This window comes from Homalodisca vitripennis, unplaced genomic scaffold (genome assembly GCF_021130785.1).
Source record: "Homalodisca vitripennis isolate AUS2020 unplaced genomic scaffold, UT_GWSS_2.1 ScUCBcl_5520;HRSCAF=12276, whole genome shotgun sequence".
In the NCBI taxonomy this organism is placed as follows: domain Eukaryota; kingdom Metazoa; phylum Arthropoda; class Insecta; order Hemiptera; family Cicadellidae; genus Homalodisca; species Homalodisca vitripennis.
The window spans coordinates 18,222-39,475 of record NW_025781628.1 but is presented as its reverse complement, the minus strand read 5'-3'; the positions used below and the strand labels follow the sequence as shown (position 1 = coordinate 39,475).

The 21,254-nt window shown below is 33.3% G+C and overlaps 1 protein-coding gene across 1 annotated transcript; it reads left to right on the top strand.

The window, feature by feature from the left end:
• Nucleotides 1–806: 806 nt before the first annotated feature.
• LOC124373422 (origin recognition complex subunit 2-like) lies at nt 807–18,400 on the top strand. Its single transcript, XM_046831795.1, has 7 exons — nt 807–1,003; nt 2,455–2,667; nt 9,990–10,042; nt 13,159–13,292; nt 14,699–14,933; nt 15,861–16,091; nt 18,059–18,400. Exons 1-7 carry the CDS (start codon nt 807–809, stop codon nt 18,247–18,249), a joined length of 1,254 nt encoding a protein of 417 aa, XP_046687751.1. The 3' UTR covers nt 18,250–18,400.
• The last annotated feature ends 2,854 nt before the right edge of the window (nt 18,401–21,254 follow it).

Genomic DNA, 21,254 nt, shown 5'->3' with positions numbered 1-21,254 from the left:
AAACATGAAATAGAAGATGTAGTGTTTATTGTCATAAATTTAATTTTCATTCAGATAAGCACAATCTTGTGAGATGTTAAAACCGAATTTCAAACGCACAGAATCTTAAATAAAAATTCAAATTCGAGAATCTGTTAATGGGGATTCAACGATCGATTCTGTGGAGATCAACTGCATCATTGGTTATAATAAATCTGTGACCAACGCTTAAATAAATACTCTGTAGGGCACACTGCTGATTAATTTTTTAGGTACCACCAAGGGGTACACAGAGGAACATTGAAAAAACATGTTAAAATATTTTTTTGTGAAAAATTGTGAAGCCTACATAATTTTTTTGTTTATACTTAGGTGTTTAACATAAAAAATATTATAGTTTTTGCAACTATTACTAAAAAGTTCAACAGGTATAAATTAAATCAAATATGCCATCGTCGTTGAAAGAATATATAAGTTATAAGGCTAACAATTGTGGACGTTTAAAATTTCTTAATGATTTATGTAAAAGGAGTATAATTAATTTATGCTGTATTGATATGTACCAAACTTGTACTCATGAATTAGTAAAAATAATTCTAGGGTGAGTTCTTTTTAAGTTTTTTTTTCTTTCCCGTAAACAAAAGATGAAATTATTTTAAAGAGATCTCATGAAAGGTATATATTTTTGTAACAATGTATATTTTAAACTAGTAGTATTGAATCACTGAGAACCAATAATTAGCTTAGTTAACCTAAACATGTTTTGCTAATAAATGTTTATTAAACAGCTATCCAGGCGTATACAAGACAGATGGAGGACTTTGATGATGGAGACAGTGATTTCCAAGGCAGCGATTGCAGCAACCAGTGAATCAGAAGATTCTGAGCAAGAATCAAATAAAGAAGAAGAGTCAGACAAAGAAGAAGAAGAATCAGACAGTGACTCAGGAAAGGGTAGTGAGGATGCAATACCCTCCTGCCGCAGATCCCTCCGCTTTCAACCTCCCACCTGCCACTCCTTCATGTAAAAAGAGAGGGAAAGAGTTTAACTATGTGAGTTTTTGTACTTAATTTTATGTTTTGGTATTATGCGATATGGGCAGGTGTAACTTAGGTTATCATAAATATTTTACTGGCACTACCAAAGTTAACCATCATGAGTGCTCACATAATCTGAGCTTGAATTTAGGTACTATCTCGAGGGATGGTTTCTTTTTTTCACTAGAAGTGCGGGATGCCACGGATGCCCACACTAATGTCTCAACTGGGACAGAGTGGGCTTCTGGATAATGCCAAAGTACCTATAATTTTTTATATTGTTAGAAACGTGAATGAACAATATAACATTCATAGTAAAACTGGTATTCTTGTATCACAGACACTTGTAATGATTGATGTGTTTGATTTTCCGTTTTGAGCTGTTATCTGAGACAGCTTAGGAATATTCTGTGGAAAATAGAATTATTAAAAATAATTTTTATGTGGATAATAGACAGAACAAGCGAGAGCAACCCAGTGTATTACTGTACTCAATATAGTAAATTTATTTTGTTAAATGTGAATTTTATTTTTTCAGTAGTTCTACCATAAAAATGGATGTAGCTCACACTCTTCGTGGACATTACAAATCTGTTTAGCATTACTTTATTCATACAGACAGAAACAGGAATCCCCCAAAACATTGGCAGTCTTCCTGTGATTAAGATGACGATTTTATATATTCTATAGTGAATTTGAACATTCCAGTTGAAAGTTTTTGTTAAGTTTTCATGTGAAAAGATAAATGGAAGTATTGACAAAAATCAAGTACCTCATGAGTTTGGTGCAGTCATAAAATTGTTACTCCAAATTCAGAAACTAAAAAATTGGATCTCACAAACTAAGTTTACTCTTCGTTCAGTGCGAATCCTGAAATTGAGTTGTAGCATATTGAATCGTTCAATAAATTTTGAACTAAATAAATTAAGAATATAATAAAATCAATATAATATTTTTTGGTTGATATTGTAAATTATCAATATTAAATAAAAATAGTCTAAATATTTGTGCCATTACAAGAAAATACAAGTATAAGAAAAATATTTCATGAAAATAAATAAGTTCAATGCATTCATAATATTTCATTTAAAACCAGTCTACATTCTAAATTGGATATGAAATATATTGTATTATTTTTTACATGTATTTGACAGATGGTTTTAAGTGTGTAGAGCTTTAAGTAAACCATAAACTGAGAACAAATTTATCATTTTGTATTTCTAAGTCTTTGATACTCTTCCATTTGAACCCCCCTCACCAAAATTGTTTGAGGAGAAAATGATTTTTATTCTGATGGACTTCCTCTTTTTATTTCGCGATTAACTTGGTTCTGCTTCTCATATATTAATACATAATAGATACTAAGATATAATTTGAAATCGTCATAAGTAATCCCTAATTAACATCGTACCAGATTAGACTTCATCTGTTGCACAGGTGTTCACTGCCGATGAATTACTTCCAGGTCACAGTCCGACAAGTGCGTAACGTTCGGACCCACAACCTGAGTTCCGTCTCAAGAGTTCCCACACACACCTCCCCGCCCTCAGTCTCCCCACACTCCTCTGCCCCTCTCACCAGCGTTGCGCTGGCCTCACGGAGAGCAGGCGACCATGCACATGTTCCCAACGCTGGATGGTTTGCGCTCAGGTAGGCTCAGTGGTCATTCTGTGCCTGTTGGTTTTTCGAAGATAATAATAATAATAGTGATATTATTTTTACATTTCAGGTATTTTTACTGTTTAAGAATTGTTTTTCTATATTTTAGGAGTTTCAATTAGTGTTTTATTTCGTAAAATTACATGTATGTAAAAGAATAGTGTAATTTTTTATATTTAACCGTTAAAACGTAAAATACTTGCTGTGTTAACCTGGGATTTAGTAACTCATTTATTGTAAAAATATTAAATACTATATTTTCTTAACGTATGGTTATTACCCCCAGAAGTACACGTTATTGGCTGAGGGCTAGCGAAGCCTATCACTCGAGGCACTGGAAAATTTCATCACTGCACGATATATCAAAAAATGAACTGACCTATAGACTTGAAGTTATATATATGAAGCTTCATTTCTATAGGAGGAGTTTGATGATGGCGCGTATGTCACTCCATGTGATATGGCTGAGTGTTTAACCAATATTTTTACATTTTTCTTATGGATAATCATGATGGCAACGAGAAAATATCCCGAATTAAAACACTAAAAAACAGTATAAAACACTCCCGCAATACCAGGAACAAAAATGCTGCATCTATTAATTTTAATAGATTGAGTAAAACGGGGACGGCTCGATTACTCCACTGATCGTTGGCCCAACAACCCTCCTGGAAGAAATGCAATTTTGAACAGAGGGTCGTTGGCCCAACGACCCACTTTACAAACATATCGAGGTTCGATTACTCCACTGGTTTCGTTGGCCCAACGGCCCTATTTGTTTCATTTCTGTAAATTGTAAATATAGGGTCGTTGGCCCAACGAACCTTATATTTTTTTATTTACTGGTATAGGTTTCGTTGGTGGCCAACGATCAGTATTGTAATTGGACCATGAATTAATATTAAGCAATTATATTTGAAGGGGGTCGTTGGGCCAACGAACCTAAGTGAAATGAATCGTACGATGTTCGAAAGAGGGCCGATTACACCACCAGGCGTTGGCCCAACGACCCACGCCGCTACATTGGCTCATTTCAGCGGCTAGAGGGTCGATTAGTCCACTACTTCATTCTCCTTCTCCTTATAAGTCCACTTGCAAGGCAATGTTTTTAGTTTTTTAGCACTCCAGTTAATATGTCGTTTTAGTGTTGTTCTCAATATACTAATGTATGTAGAAAATATGTCATAACTGATAAAGTAACCACATATATATTAAATACTAAAAATAAAATATATACATATTAGTAGGAGTATGTGCTATTATATTAGTATCCACAAATGCTACTATGAGATGACATTTTGTTTTTATCATTACCTGTTTAATACTTATATAACAAGGTTGATATAAAGTATAAGTGGTTTCATATGTAACCCAATATTAGATTATTAAATTTCGTTGATAGTTATATTTTGCATGGTTAATAAGAAGTCGGTAAAATGTATTGGGATTATTCCGTAAACGTTGTTAGACGCGTACGTTTTACAGGTTTAGGAATAATTATAACAGTAATATCATATAACGTCTTAACGCCATTTCAAACCTGATTATATTTTCACAATAAAATGTATCGAGGATTATTTTGCATCTTATTATTATAAGATTTCTCAGGGTCCATAATCCTTAATATCATGTGAAAATTAATAATTGTTAAATAGTTATAACTAGAGTTTGAAGCGTTATTTACATATTTTGTGGTGTTTAACATTGACACAGGTTATTAATATATTATTACACAAGAATGCAATTTTAAACGAATGCTATGTATAGTTCGATAGATGAACCACTTTCACTTAAAGATACTTTGTAATCATTTTAATTTTCAATCTTAAATCTTTGGAATCAAACGGTTATAAAATGCAAATAGCATAACAAGGCACACAATGGAAAAATATAACACATGATTTATACGTAAAGAAGAACATATAGTATTTGTCGATTATTACATTGCCAGTGCCATAAAATAATTAAGGTTGAGGTTTTGAGCAGGACGTTATGGTGTTAGCTGAATTATTGAATTAATTCAATTTAAATCATTTTAATAAGATGGATATTCTTTTGAAATAATCTATAATGAATAACTTTTATAAACTATATCAAGACTCCTCCTTAATACAAACACTTATTCATTGATATAGATAATAATTATGCAATAAAGCTACACTATTTAACGATGTGTTATTGTTTGACCACAATAAATCGATACTGGAAGTATATGTGATATGTAATCTAATTAAAAATATATTTTAAATGATAAAGAATTAGTGCAGTTTGTTTGTACAGGGTGACTGCCGGGAACCGGACGTATTTTAAATGAATAGTACAACCTTATTTTATATAGTAAAATTATTTAATTGTGGAATATATATTGGTGAAAACATACCATTTCAAAAAAACATATGTTTTATGGAACCTTTTATCTTAGTTTGGGTTTATTTCTTAAAGATGATATCATGCATGTGATGGCCGTTAACCTGGATACAGGTTTCCAACCTCTGGAGAAAATCATTACGCACTCTCATCAGCATGTCTTGTCCAATCAAATTCACCTCTTCGGTTGATTGCATCTTTTAGCTGCAATAATGTTTCGTGGTTTTGTGAACATAGACACGAGCTTTCAAATACCCCCATAAGAAATAGTCACAGGGCGACAAATCTGGTGACCTCGGCAGCCACGGCACGTCACCAAAACGTGAAATCAACTTGCCAGGTAACATCTTCTTCACAACTCGCATCGATGCAGCGGCAGTATGCGCTGTAGCCCCATCTTGTTGGAAGTAAACATTTTTCACGTTTATTCCTCGCCTCCGAAGTTGTAGCTTGAGATATGTTTCGAACATGTGAACATAGCGTGCAGAATTCACTGTCACTGTGACTCCATTTTTCCTCAAAAAAATACGGACCAATTATCCCAAAGTGGCCTACAGCACACCAAACCGTTACTTTTGGAGAGTGGAGTGGTTTTTCATGAAAGTTACATGGATTTTAAAGAGCCCAATATCGTAAGTTTTGTTTGTTCACTGAACCGTTTAAGTGGAAGTGAGCTTCGTCGCTCATTAACATCATTACATCAGGATTATCAGTAAACAACACCTGCATACGTACTGCGAAATCTTCTCTTTGTCCATAGTCCCTCTCTTTCAGTTGCTGTAACCACCTGTATTTTATAGGGATGAAATTTCAAATCTGATTTTAAAATTATTCTGACAGAATCGCTCTTCATGCGTAGCTCTTGTGCTCTTCGTGCAGAGCGACCCGGGCTCCTCATCAAAGCAGTTCTCACTCTAGCGATGTTGTCTGGTGTTCTCACTGTTCTTGCTGGACCGGGTGGCTTTTTTCTTTGATACTGTTCCTGTTGTTCTGAACTTGTGCACCCATCTTAGCAATGTATTCCGGCTTGGAAACCGTGTCATTTCGCGCAATATTAAAGTGGCGTCGGAAGATACGCTGTGTTTTGATAACAGATTCGCCATTTTTAATAAATGTGTCATATGCAAAAACACGATGCTGAACTGACCACTGATCCATCGTGACTAAAATGGTAAAGCTCACTCAAAACAATGACATAACCTCAATCTCCCTAGAACGTGTAACAACAATGTAACAGCTGTTGCAAATTCATCCGGTTCCCGGCAGTCACCCTGTACCAGTTTATCCATAAAAATATTTCTATGAAATATAAATATTTTTATATTTTGGTCACCTTACTTTGATAAATTTTCTTTCATGCATACAAAACAATCAGGTAATACAGTTTATTTGTTAAGCCAGACCGTTATTTGGAAGCAATGCAATATATAATTTTATTTTAAACATTAGGTCTGTGGTAAAAGAGAACTGGATACAAGCAAAATATTAACATCAACTGTGATGTGTGTAAACCGTTGATGGTTTTTGAAATATCAAGCAAAGAGAATAACAGTATAATAACAGGGGTATAAGCAATAAAAAAAAATATTACAGATTTTAAAAGAAAACTTAATTTTAAATTTAAGTATTATATCAGGTTTGGTTTTAATATCATACACATTGTACATTTCTGACTACTACATTTTAAACTCGATTTAATATTAAATCTGCTGCTCAAATCAACAGTTAGGCCAGTGTAGTAGTTTAAATTAATTAAATAGCTGATTTTTGTTTTTTTTTTTTTTTTGTGTGTACAAAAGTTTAATAAAAAATCTATAGTTCTTTTAAAAGCGTTAGTTCATAAATTGGCATCAACTGGTGAAAAGATTTCAATACGTATTTACAATACTAATCTTAGAAATGAAATGATAGACGTTAATTTTTATGGAGAGGCTGGTCTCTTTCGAATCCTTATTCTGCCCTTCCTCATGTGCCATTGGCCTATAAGAGGATCATAACAAAGATTATAAGGGGAAGATTCGGTACAGTACAAGGACCCACAGACTGGTTTAAAATCTTACCTCAGTGTATCTTGCCATATGAAAATAGGTGTCGGTTTGTTTTGAATTATTTGGATAATAAGGATTTTAGGGGCTGACGAAGGCAAACGTATTTTTTTGTAATTAGAACATTTGTCAACGGCAATCACTGATTTCAATTTGTTGTTCAAGACAATTATATGATTCAAAATATAGCAATGGTTTATGTTTTCAAACAATTGAAGTGGTTGTGAAGTTCCAGGCTTTGTGCTTGAGATTGGACGAATGAAAGAGAAAGTATTTTTCAAAGCACAGCCATAATTTAGGTTATTGATCTAAAATCATTATTATGCCCTCGTTCCCGGAAGCCAGCTTATCCGTGTGGCCTTACACTTACTTCCTGGCCTCTGTGGTGTTGTCTTGTCTTCTATATCAATCGGCTCTTCTTCGTTTGATTGACAGAACATGTCGTCATCACAATTTATTGGTGACTAAGGAAATACTTGGTTTTCTCGATAAACGGTTCCGTGAACTCGTGCACAAACGTGATGGAAATATTAAAAAACATCAAGATTTTTGTATTAATGTTGTGCTTTAGAAAATAATTCTGTGTTTTAATTTGTAATCAAGTCTATTTACAAATTTTGCTTATAAACATATTTTTTTCGTTTTCATAGTGGTTACTCATAAGATAAATATATAAACATGTTTTCTAACGCTCAGGGGCAAATCCCATGGCACACATCATCGAACCAATGCCCCTTATGCAGAAATGAGGATTCAAGCAAAATCTCAAGTCAATAGTTATGTTAATCCTCACAAACGTTTATGCACCCACTCCCATTGACATGCAGAGGAAGTTGTCCGAAAAACATTTATGATCTTGAACTACGCCCCTTGACTCCAAGGGAAAGGGAATTAAATAATTATCTTCATTTATCCCAAGGAATCTCCATGTCAATTTTTGTTAAAATCCATGGGTCCCTAAATCCTCTATAATTGTCCGTAAAGAAATGTGGAGTTCGCCCTAGAACTTCGTATCTGTAGTTCAACATTTGGGCCATGTCAATGTTGGTTAAAATCTAAGGATCAGAACACCATCCAGCAGTATTGTTCGAATATGGATTTAGTTAGAGGGATTCACTATACTTGAAATAAGAAATAGGCTTATGATATTATGTATGTGACAATAGTTCCACATGGTTCGGTGCCTCGTAACGAGGGTCGTTGTTATTATAAGACAGTTTACTTTGTAATATTTTTGTACAGTCTATCAATTATACTCAATAAATACACATCTCGTTAATCTATAAACAAGTGTTATAATAATATTTTATTAATAATATTATTATAATATATTAAATATAATAGGCATCAACCTAACCTTTTCCAGATCAGAAGGTTACGTGTTTAGACCACGTCGAGGTCACCAATATAGGAAAGGGTTGGGTTGATTCCTATTAAATAACAAAACTTGTATATACAGTACATGGTAACGAGATGTGAGTATAAACTGATATGCTGTTCAAAATCTTACAATTTAGACAAACAAACTGTCCTAGTAATTTCAATCCTCGTTGCTAGGCACTGAACTATGTGAAAATAAGGCTACATAATATATATTATTTTAAATATTATATAATATTTCCATTGTACTTTGAACCTGCAGCTCCGCTGTCCCCTCCATGTTTTACTACATTTCAAGAGCCCGACAACCCTACATATAAACAAAAACACAACAAGAAGAGTAATGTTCTTAATAGATGTTTCTCTACATCTATTTAGGTGAAATTTCACATATAATACGAAAAAAATACCATTTAAAGCAAAACTAGATGCTCAAAGATTAATTTTTATAGTAATTTGTTTAAACAATAAAAACCCTAGATTAAGAATTTGATAAACATTGCAATTTATAGTCTGAAAAACAAAATACCACATCGACCATATACATGCATTCACTGTAGTTGTAATCCGAGGTTAAAACCCTCAGGCGTTTCACTATAAAGTCGGTTTGTGGAATGAAAGATTAACAAATAAAGTTTGAGTCAAGTCAAGTGCCTATTTTCCATTCAATGTTTGCTCCATGTTAAAAATAGAGCAGGCGGCAACTACTAGCGTGTCTTCTTCCGTACGGGATGCTCACATAATCAAGCTACATTAGATACCGCTAATAAAAACTACACAGTGTCGATAAAAAAAACCCTCAAAACTAGCCTAATGATTGATTGATCCACTGACTTGAGTAAAGGTTTAGACAAGTATTAGTAATGGGGTTTATAGAAGCGATGCGACAATATGCTTTTCGAGGCCACATCACGCCCAACCCCGAACACAACACTAACACTGTTGCTGTATTCACTTTTACATAGAGGGCAACTACAAAGGTTTCTTGTATTATAGTCAATTTACCTAAGGTTTACGCTGACACTCTAAGTAATGTTTGATATGATAAAGGTTTGAGTTTTAAAGTGACACGAGCCTGTTTTATGTATTTTTGGCTCGGTTTCTGTAAAGTAATTTATACACATTCTTTTGATTTTTCTTCTTTTAGCCGCCCCTCAAAAACCTGCCGTTCTCGGTGGCCGCCTATTTTGCCTAATGGGCACGAGCTACATGGTTTGATAACATCTAAGTTGTGCAGTTCACACCACGTCGAAACGATGCTTACCCGATTAAATTTCTTACAATTATCGGTTTTTTATGTGGAGAACTATCTTAAACTACAGATCTTAAACCGGAACAATATTGTGACTGAGGGTAGCTTTCCACGGTTAGGCCGAAATAGCTGGTTATGACACCGGCCGTGCAAACCGAAGAACTAATCCGTTTACTATATTTTATGATGTAAATTAACTGTAAAAGAAAACCACCAGGCTCAATGAAAACTGAATAAAATCATGTAAATAAACTCGTTGACTGTTACAGTTACGGTCATGTTATGGTCGACAGTTGTCACTCTTCACACCAGCCATCACAGCGTATAAAGCTACAATGAAGACGCCAAAGAAAACTTTTACTTCAGATTAAAACTATTAATAATTATAACACGGTTTGTCACGGAGACATCAATTCAAGTTTGCATGTTTCAACTTTGGAAAGAAAATGAGGAAGACACCATCAAAAGAATAATCTTGAACTTATGGGAAATTTAAGCTCTAGTTGTGGTTAGTTGCATGTGAAACTTGAATTCTTTTAGCGACATCACTAATAACATTGTATTTCTAATATATTACCACAAATTGCACTATTCTACTTATAACTAAGAGTCTAACAGCTGCATTACGGTTGTAGATTACCTCATATAGAATACCCGTTATAAGATAATGTAATGCCTTCTCTCACATCCCATTAACAATCAACATTACTTCTTCAGACGCCTATATTTTAAAGTTGGCAACATATTCTCAATTAAGTTTTAATGATTGATAGTTTTCTTTAATATGTACTGTAAATGTAGTTTATATCCATCTAAAGAAATGTATCAGATACACGAAAATGTTTAAATGCTTCAGAACATTATACAGTGGCTTTTTGAGGAGAATTTGGCCAGTTCTTTTACTTGTACATGTATATGTATATGATCAAAAATCGCTATTAATGTAGTTTCAATAAAGATTAAATCACGGTTTTGTCGTTTATACAAGTTATATATATGTACATTTTAACAGCTTCTTCTTATTGGAAACTAAATGCTTAATATATCATCAAACACTCCAATTATAATGACAAATTTTTATTTTTGTGAGGCCTCAGACCCACATAACTGAGCAACCTTCTGTGTTCATTGAGCACGAAAGGCCTCACAAAAATAAAAATTTGTCATTTATTGGAGTGTTTGGTCATATATTAAACACATATATATTATTCATGTCAATGACGTAAAGAAATGGGGAAAAATATATATTACGTTTATATTAACCAAAGTACCAAAAAATAATAATGTACAAGTTACCTTACACCTGCATTTAATTAATATGTAATTTTATAATAATATTTATAGTTATATATATATATATATATATATACACAACTTATATATATATATATATATATATTTATATTTTCATCAAAATGTATTCACGCTCATAATGAAGATAAAATTACTACAGTACAGGAGGAAGCGGCTGCCGTGCCGCCTGCCCTTGACCATAGTGGACTAATCGGTCAGTGGAGTAATCAACCCTTTTCATTTGAAATGCAATCTTTTATTTGATCGGGTCGTTGGCCCAACGACCCAGTGGACCAATCGAACCTCTATAAATTATAAAACGGGTCGTTGGCCCAACGAACAGTGGTGTAATCGAACCTGCATTCTACAATTTAACTTGTTACTGCAATAGTGTCGTTGGCCCAACAAACCATATACGCTATTAGTATTTGTAAGTAAAGTTTGGATCGTTGGGCCAACGAACCTTGATTGTAAATTTACTGTTTAAATTGTAAATAAGGTTCGTTGGGCCAATGACCCATTTTAGTTATGTTTTACTTTATGAAACAAATCGGTCCGATTACACCACTGATCGTTGGGCCAACGACCCTCTTATTTAAAACTAAACTAAGGTTTGGGTCATTGGGCCAACGATCAGTGGAGTAATCGAACCAGACCCAGTAAAACTCTTGAAAGCCATTCTTTTATTGCACTGAGGGTGTACAACCATTTGTTACCCTTAGTCCAAAAGTACAATAAAAAAATATTTTTTAATAAATATTACTTATGGCTGTTAGATAACCCATTTTATGCACTGGACGAGTTCTTCCGATTAAAAAACATTTTATTTTAAATTCCCCAATCCCACTGGCTGTATTTGAGTATTGTGGTTTATGTTTGCGTAACTTAAGATATAATTAATCTAAGTTTTATAACTGACTTGGCTATATTTATAATTAAAGCTGTAATGAGACTTTGTCAATGATCTTTATTTTATGGCAATAAAAAATGTTGATTGATTTTGATTGATGATATAAATAAACTCAGTACACGCACATAAAGCTGTAATGAGACTTTGTCAATGATCTTTATTTTATGGCAATAAAAAATGTTTATTGATTTTGATTCATGATATAAATAAACTCAGTACACGCATAAAGCTGTAATGAGACTTTGTCAATGATCTTTATTTTATGGCAATAAAAAATGTTGATTGATTTTGATTGATGATATAAATAAACTCAGTACACGCATAAAGCTGTAATGAGACTTTGTCAATGATCTTTATTTTTATGGCAATAAAAAATGTTGATTGATTATGATTGATGATATAAATAAACTCAGTACACGCATAAAGCTGTAATGAGACTTTGTCAATGATCTTTATTTTATGGCAATAAAAAATGTTGATTGATTTTGATTGATGATATAAATAAACTCAGTACACGCATAAAGCTGTAATGAGACTTTGTTAATGATCTTTATTTTATGGCAATAAAAAATGTTGATTGATTTTGATTGATGATATAAATAAACTCAGTACACGCATAAAGCTGTAATGAGACTTTGTCAATGATATTTATTTTATGGCAATAAAAAATGTTGATTGATTTTGATTGATGATATAAATAAACTCAGTACACGCATAAGAGATTTAACATCTGACAATTTTGTTTCATAGAGTAAAAAGAAAAAATGTTATAGTGGAAAGCCAATGTTAAAAGTTGGTGTCAGTATTTAATATCAGCGCACTTTAATATTGTAGTGTGCTCTTTAGCTTACTGGAACATGTATTGTTTATTTAAAAGTAACTTGATGAACAAAGTTTTAATATGTCATGATGCAGATATTCGGAGAAAGATTTTATCTGGAGACTCTATATTTTGCATGAAACAGGTCATATATTTAGACAGCCCCATTTAAATAAGTAAACCTTCATATGATACACACAAGTGGTCTAGTAACATTTAAATAAAATTTAAAATAAGTGAATTTTTTATTTTTTTTATTTATCAACTATTATGATTCGTCTTATATCACTGCAGTGTTTCTTTGAGACAAATAATACGATTTTCAAATTACAGCCTCTGATTAATTTGTAATGTCTTTATTCATGTCTTATTCTATTGGTGAATACAGTTCAATACAATTTTTCATCTGTTCTAGCCAAGGATTCAGTATTCCTCGCTTATGGTCTTGGCTCCAAGTACAAAATACTGCAAAAGTTTCACAAAGAAATGCTGTCTAATAGCCATGTTGTTGTCGTGAACGGCTTCTTCCCGAGTATCAACATAAAAGAGGTGAGCAATAATTATATTTAAGGATTAGATTTCATAAATGCAGTCTGCTACATAATTTCAGAAGTATCCATCCTTTTGTAGTGTGTAATAATTATTTAAATGAAATGAAAAGTTGTCTTCTGTTAAATGTGCTAAACACATTTCTTACTCTTATTTAAAAATATACAAACAATTTATTACAAAAATATAATAAGTAACTCACAATATATACATTTTAATTTATTTACCCCCACAAATTCCATGCTGATACCCACCCAATGTGCCCTCTTTCCCTAATCTGTAGCAGTCCGGTTGACCTTCGACCTTGAAAAACAAACCACATTCATCAACATTTCAAATTTATTATCACTAGTAAATTATTACACATTTTCCAATCCAAATTGTATTTCTACGAGTCTTTCAGAATCGAAGATTACATCTTCAGGCAACTTAAAAAATGCTGGCACTGATTTGTGAAGTTGCCTGATGATAGAATCTTCAATTCTGAAAGGCCTCGCAGAAATAAAATTTAGATTGGAAAGAATAGTGATAATAAATTAATATCTTCCAATGCTCCAAGAATCTTCATTCAACATTTCTAATGTCTACCGGAACAGCCACTGTTGAAACTGTGCACATTTTTATGCATTATGTTTATTACAGGTAAGTAGTAATAACAGTAACATATTTCTCTAGGTTCTTCATTCATTGCACAATTTATAGCTCGTTTCATTTTTGAGATATCCTGCAGACAGAAAAGAAAATTTTATATTCCCTGGCAGACAGTGATATTCATGTTCTGTTACAATGTTACGTTTCTGAGATATTTTTGAACTTAAAAAATTCATTTTAGTGTATTTTTAAATTAATTTTTTTTACCACGGATAATCTGCAAAGTGGATAACTGCATATGGATAGTTGATAGTTTACTGTATGTTGAATATGTGTTTATGTATATTGTGTGAATAAAATACTGGATACGTTCTGTACGTTTACATTAAAACCAAGATGCGTTTAAGATGTGAGAAGTAAAGGTTGAGATTGTCAAAGGTTCTATACATACACGCTTCAATCTACATTTCAACTGTAGATTACTTACTTTTGTGATTGCAGAGAAATTGATATTTCAACGTCTTTGTGTGGACAAGAACACAAGCTACACAGATTATCAAATCCATTGTACATAGATGACTTACATTTCCTTTAAATAAATTAGTACCACTGAGAAGAAAAATATCATTTTCTGTTAATATTTTTGGAAAGTACTATTTTTAGGTCTGGAAATACCATTAAAAACAATACATTCTAAATTGCTCCTTCATATTTTTCAGCTTTCTCAAGTCAACTTGTCATGAATTAGACTTTTAAGTAATTGAGCCAAAAACATATTTTAAATGTAGACGATTAAAATCTTGTTCGTCCAACAGATTGTGGATATGATAGCTCGAGACTTGCTCGGGTTGACCTATGTGCTGCCATCCGCACACGCCACAGTTGACTGGATAGAGAGCCGACGGTGGACGCCTCGCGTGTTCCTGCTTGTACACAACCTGGATGCAGAAATGTTGCGCTGCGACAAGACTCAACGCGTCCTGTCTCGACTTGCCAGCCTCCAGAGGGTCCATCTCGTTGCTTCCGTTGATCACATAAACTGTCCGCTCTGTTAGTACTCCAATTTTATCTTCTTATTAATAGTAGAATAAGGAAGCAAGCAAATTTCAGGTATTGACTTTTAAAGAAGGAATCCCTAGTCAATTCTCAAATAAATCCAGCTTTTGAGATCCATACAGAAAATCATAATTTTTATTTAAAATCTGTAACGACACAAATATTAATCACCAGGTAAGTTTGCACAAAAGGTTGAATTATATGTAATACTCAACTAAAATTGTTTCTAATTAATTTTTTTATTACAAAACTTCTATTTCGAGCTATAAATAAATTATTTAAATTAAATATTTGCAGATGCTATAAAAATATGTTATGGATATTATCTTAAACGGTTCATGTATTTTTACTGGATTCCACATAATTCTCCCATGAAGTGTCATACAATTGTTTCTCCTATTATCTGTAAAAATAGTGTAAGAAGAACCCTTAAGTGTAAAAAACATTTTTTAATGCTAAAAAACTAGTACTGATGGTGATATTAAGCATTGTGATCCAGAGTTTGTGGGAGTGATTGGGTCAGTGAAAGCCCATAATACTGTTTTTAAAGTTTATTATTGTCAATGGATGATTTGATAGGATGACAGGTTTTTTGACTTTTCCTATCATTAATGTTACAAAAACAGAACACTTTTCGAGGATTAGAATCTAACCTCTTCATCAGGTGTCAAAAAATCTTAAGGTTAAGTGACACAAACTAAGAAAATCTAGTAATTATATATTATATGAATATAATCCTTCAATCTTTGAAATGTAGTGTACTGTTTTTCTAACATTAACGATGGAAAGTGGCTGAAAATCTGTTATCCTACCAATCCATAATATTTTAGTGGGTTCCATATGATACTGAAGTACCGATTTTCTTTTCCACTGGATTTATTGTTGGAGTACACTCATTGTAATACTGTTACACCTGTCTAGTGTGGGACCAGGGCAAGCTGAGTGGCTACAACTTCATGTGGGAGGATGTGACGACGCTGCTGCCGTACGTGGAGGAGACCAGCTACGAGACGTCTCTGATGGCGCAGAACAGTGGGACCTTGGCGCTCTCATCACTGCTCAGTGTGTACCGCTCACTACCCCACAACTCGCGCGGCGTATTCCGCATCATCCTGGAGAAACACCTGGACGCCAACAGCCAGAAATACACAGGTACCATTGAGTTTAGACAGAGTATACTGCCACTATATGCTTCATGTGTTAAGTGTTTTTAGATTCAGCTACACAGGAGTCATTAATGAATCGATTGTCAATTAAACTACTCTTTTTTTGAAAGCGTAGTTGTGCACTCAGCTTGGCTAGTGCAAATTTTTTCTTTAGTCCTAAAAGGACCTTTGTACTGCTTCCGGAGTGGCAGGATATTCTGGATGTGTAAGGTTGTGGGTAGGAACCGCCTCCTGTCGAGATCCATGAGGAAGAAGTTTGGGCATTATCTCAGTCATGTCTCTGTGGAAGAAGGGAAAGCCAGCTATGTACCAGCCTCTCCAGTTTAAGCAGGCAGGGGTGGCACAACCTTATGTTGAGGCTAGCAACAGTCCTTAACACTTAGGGAGTCCCACCAACTCCAAAGTCATAAATACAGCTTATTACAGCCACGTCAAAATCTTAAAACTAACAATAATGAAGCCTATACAGCACAACAGTGATTGGTAGCAGAATACAAAAAATGCAATAATCATTTTGAAAAATTCATTTAAGCTATAAATTGGATTCTCTAACAGCCAGGAGTAGAACTTGTGTTTCAATCTGTTAAAGGGATATGAAATCATTTGTCTTTCAACAAAATTATAAACCTTCAAAGATACCACAACATGGCTGTTAAGACTTTACTTAACCAACATTGTCCAATTTCAGTAATTTTTTAACACACGTGTTATGGTTACAAATTTTATGTTTAAATTTAAGTAAATTTCGATTTTTATGTATATAGGCAGCTAAATCATTGATATATAAATTTACAACAGTATGGAGTCGGAAGTTTATGAAGTGTGGTTTACAATGCTCTCTAGGCTCACAGTTTTTAACAGCTCTAATAGCCTTCTGCAGTAATAATATTTCTTCAATCCTAGAGCAGTTACTTTAATGTCAAATTTTTGTCTATATTAATAACCAAGAACTTTAATATGTTTGAGAAACCATCATCCAATGAATCCGAATTGTGTCTAAGAAAAATAGCATTCGTTTACTTTTGTCCTTACTAAGCAACAACCCATTTGCATGAAACCAATTTGAAGCATTTTTTTATTGTATCATTTGCTAACAATTCAATATCATTAAAATTTTTACTGATGTAAAGAAGGTTGTGTAATTTACTTATAAAATGGTTTTCGAATTGAGAAAGGCAGATAAGTTATATAGATTAAGAAAATTGAGGGACCCAATACGGAGCCTTTTGGCAATCCACGGTAGTTTCCTCCGACCATTGACATTTCCCAATTGTTGATGATGAATGAGATATGATTTAAAGAAATTAAGATTCAACCCAAAATATCCATAACATTTTAATTTAGTGATAAGAATTTTACCATTGACACAATCAAAGGCATTGCTCAATTCACAGAATGTAGCCAAGTACAGAGTTGAACTATTCACCACAGTTCAGTTCAATAAATTTATATAATTTTGATTCAAATCCAAAACACAAGTTGATATAGATCTTCAAATTAGTTTTGTTTATAAAAGCTTCTATTTTGATGATGAATATTGGTTTTTTCTCCCAAATTTATAAGTTCTTCACCACAGATTTTTGTCTTATTTATATATACTAATTTAATGGGGATTTAAAAATAAGAACTGTGTTGAAAAAGTCTATGTGTTTAATTGTAGTTTATTTCTATTTTTGCAATCTTTAAATTAAAATATATACATGATATTTTTGGGTAAGTTTTATTTTTAAATATTACTATTCCATGTAATTTACACAAAATAGTGGTATACAATGTATGGTATATTGTGTACCAAATTTATTATTTTTTAATTTTTATAAATACCTGCAAATATGCTCATTAGGGCTTAGTAGTGAAGGTTTAATGCAGTAAACTCTGACCAAAAAAGTCACTTTACTCCTTTCCACGAGTTTAATTAACAAAATTTTTTAACAGTTTGGGTTACTGTGGTAGGAATGGCATTCAGTGAGCTGTACGGCCGGTGTCGGGAAGAGATGTTGGTGACGAGTGATCTTGCGCTGCGTACAATGCTCACAGAGTTCCTCGACCATCAGATGGTCAAGTGGCGTAGAGACGAGCACCTGTACATCCCGACAGACCTCAGCGTACTGCGGCAGTTCCACTCTCAGATACAGGACAGCTAGCCACAGCATTATGGCATGCTCTGGTATAATCAGAAAGCAGTCAATTTTCTGTAGATAACGATCTCAGTTTGCTGGTTTTATTTATTTACATGTACAGTAATACTTTGCCAGTTTCTGCTGTTTTAAGTGTATCCTTTAATTTATTTATAGCTTAGTACTAAATTGTAACAAATTGAGATGATGTGTTGGTTGTGATGTGTATGCAAATATTGGACAAAAAGACGAGTGGTTATATTGTATTCAGGTGAGTTTTTAGAGATACAGAAGTAATTTTAGTGAATTATCTGTGTACAGAAATTATTTTAGGAATGAAACAAATAGATTAAGATACAAATTAAGTAACTGCTTCATTTACAGTTGGAGGCTTTTGATACATTTTTCAACAAAAATACGATAAAAGCGATTAAAAATATCTTTTATTAAAAAATTTTATTCTTTAAATTTATGTCTTATCCAACCATTTCTTGTTATTATAAAACATAATTCTTTGTGTGTCTTGTGTCAGTTCATTCATCCCTAGTTTTCCAGGATAATTGATGATATGGATTACCCAAAATCATTGTTCGTTCATTGTCAGTACAAATGTTACACCTGTCACATTGACAAGTCACTTGTTGGTGAAAAGTTTTGCAATTTTAATTTTCTAAGTGGAAAGTGCTCGTTTTAATAATAATAATTCATTAATATTCTCAAAATATGAACTGAATATTTCAACAAAATTGTATTGCGACTGCTTAAAAGAAGTAATACTATGACATATCTTAATTTATTTACAATAACCGCAAAACACAAATACAAAAAATAAAAATCGTATTCTACTTAATTTACTTCCAAGAAGTACATGTACCTTAGAGTAATACAATATAGAAAGTAGGTTAAATCCTTTTAGATTCTTTTCTTTCTTTCTTTAATACTAATAATTAGATCAATAAATTTTAAATAATAAGGGAAATATTGATACCACGTAAGGATGTGCCTGTGTTAGGGATACTGTCTACAAAAAGAGTAAAACATTAAGAGCAGAAACAAGCAAGAATTAAATAATAGAAATTAGTTATTGTAGCTTATGTAATAAATAATGTATTATTAACATTACATTTCAAAGGTCGAATTTAACACAATTATTGTGCTGTATTAAATTTTGTTGAAATATTCAGTTCATATTTTGAGAATATTAATGAATTATTATTATTATTAAAAAGAAAGAAACACAAAGAAACCTCTGCACATAACACAGAACTCCAAAGGAAAGTGTTGATTCTATCAGACAGTCATGGTAAAAACTTGTTTAGAGGGGTCCAAAGTAGATCATTCGATAATGTGACTGTGATAACGAGACCTGGAGCTCCACTACAACATGTGACTAGTGACATTGAGCAGCTTACACATGATTTCACCGCTAACGACTATGTAGTGGTCATTGGAGGAACCAATGATGTGGGAAAAAAACAACCTAATAGCATCGTCAATCAACTTAAAGAAGTACATTCTTTTACTAAACATACAAATCTCATACTGGCAACCTTAACAATGAGACACGACAAACCACATTTAGATGAACAAATTTCACACATCAATGATAACTTGATGAAATGGTCTACTGGTGCTGAAGCTGTCTCTATACTGCCTCTTCACAGACTGCCTAGACATTTCTACACCAAACACGGTCTTCACCTCAACAAGCTTGGGAAGGAAAAGATTTGTCAAATGATTGTTGGAGCTACGAGAGAAATGAGGCAACATCGTATGGTATTAGAGCAGTGTGTAACATCACTGAGTGTGGCTGCTGAGCTCAAAAACCCTTCAGCAGATATCGTATTGCACCAGGTACCCCAAAACCCCCATCACTAGTCGTGCTGTACTTCATGAACTAATAGAAGAAGATCAAGTGTCTCAAGCCAACAGAAACCCAATCATCACCAAATCTAGCAAAATTAAAATTATACAAGAAGATATGAGTAAAGTAATAAAAGAATTCAGAAATGACCCTAACACAGCTTTCAGCCATTGTATATCAGCGGATATTGGATCGGACAGACACATGACAGCAGGCGTTGCAGTAGTTTTTTGGCAGAAACTTTGGCAAGCCATCAACCGCTCATCTCTTAAATTCCCACTTAACCTACCAACAAGAAAAGGGCAAAGCTGGTATTTATGGTCTCGTTACAAAGACAAAACATTTTGAGAAACCAACCTCTGCAGACTATGACACAGCTTTCCATCAATTCGCTGCAAGACTTCATAAATAGAGGACACAAACAGCTCATTTGTTCAACAATGGGCTGTGTTAGGGATAACATACAACTGGAACATTTCTTATCAAATCTCATAGAATTTCAAAAATCCTCTGGAGTAGATGTCACAATTGTGTCTTATGAAGAAAGATCAACAAGAAGATTATACAATGGTTTAGAGCATCCTGATTTTATGAAGAGGATGGAAACCATCATCCAACATCTTCAAGGACATTCCATGATGACAGCACAAAAAGAAGAGCCTTCAACATCATCTAGAAGAGCAAACCATTGTGTGAATTCTTTTGATGACTGCATTATCTCATGTCCAACAAACCCTTTCGATGAGCAGAATCTGAGCGAAGTGAGGTTAGCTACGCCGAGGAACCAACCGTTTGACAGTCCAAATAAAACATTGGAAACTACTTCACCGACTGAGACACCTTTGGACTGCAGTGCAGATCCACCATTAGATATGTTAGAAGAAGTGGCCAGTGAAAGTGGAAAAATTCATGGGCAATCTAGTGTTATTGATTTATGTTCTTCTCCTTTAGGTTTAAACTAATGTTTTATGACAATGAAGACGCTTCTGCATCTGTTTATAATAATCTTAGTATAGATGTTAATAAGTAGAGACCAATTTAAACTCAATGTATTTTAATAACAATAGCAATAATACTTTTGGTAATGACTATTACAATTTAAACAATAATCTAAACGGCACTCAACTTCAATCTCTTAAAATACTACATCACAATGTTCAACATTTAT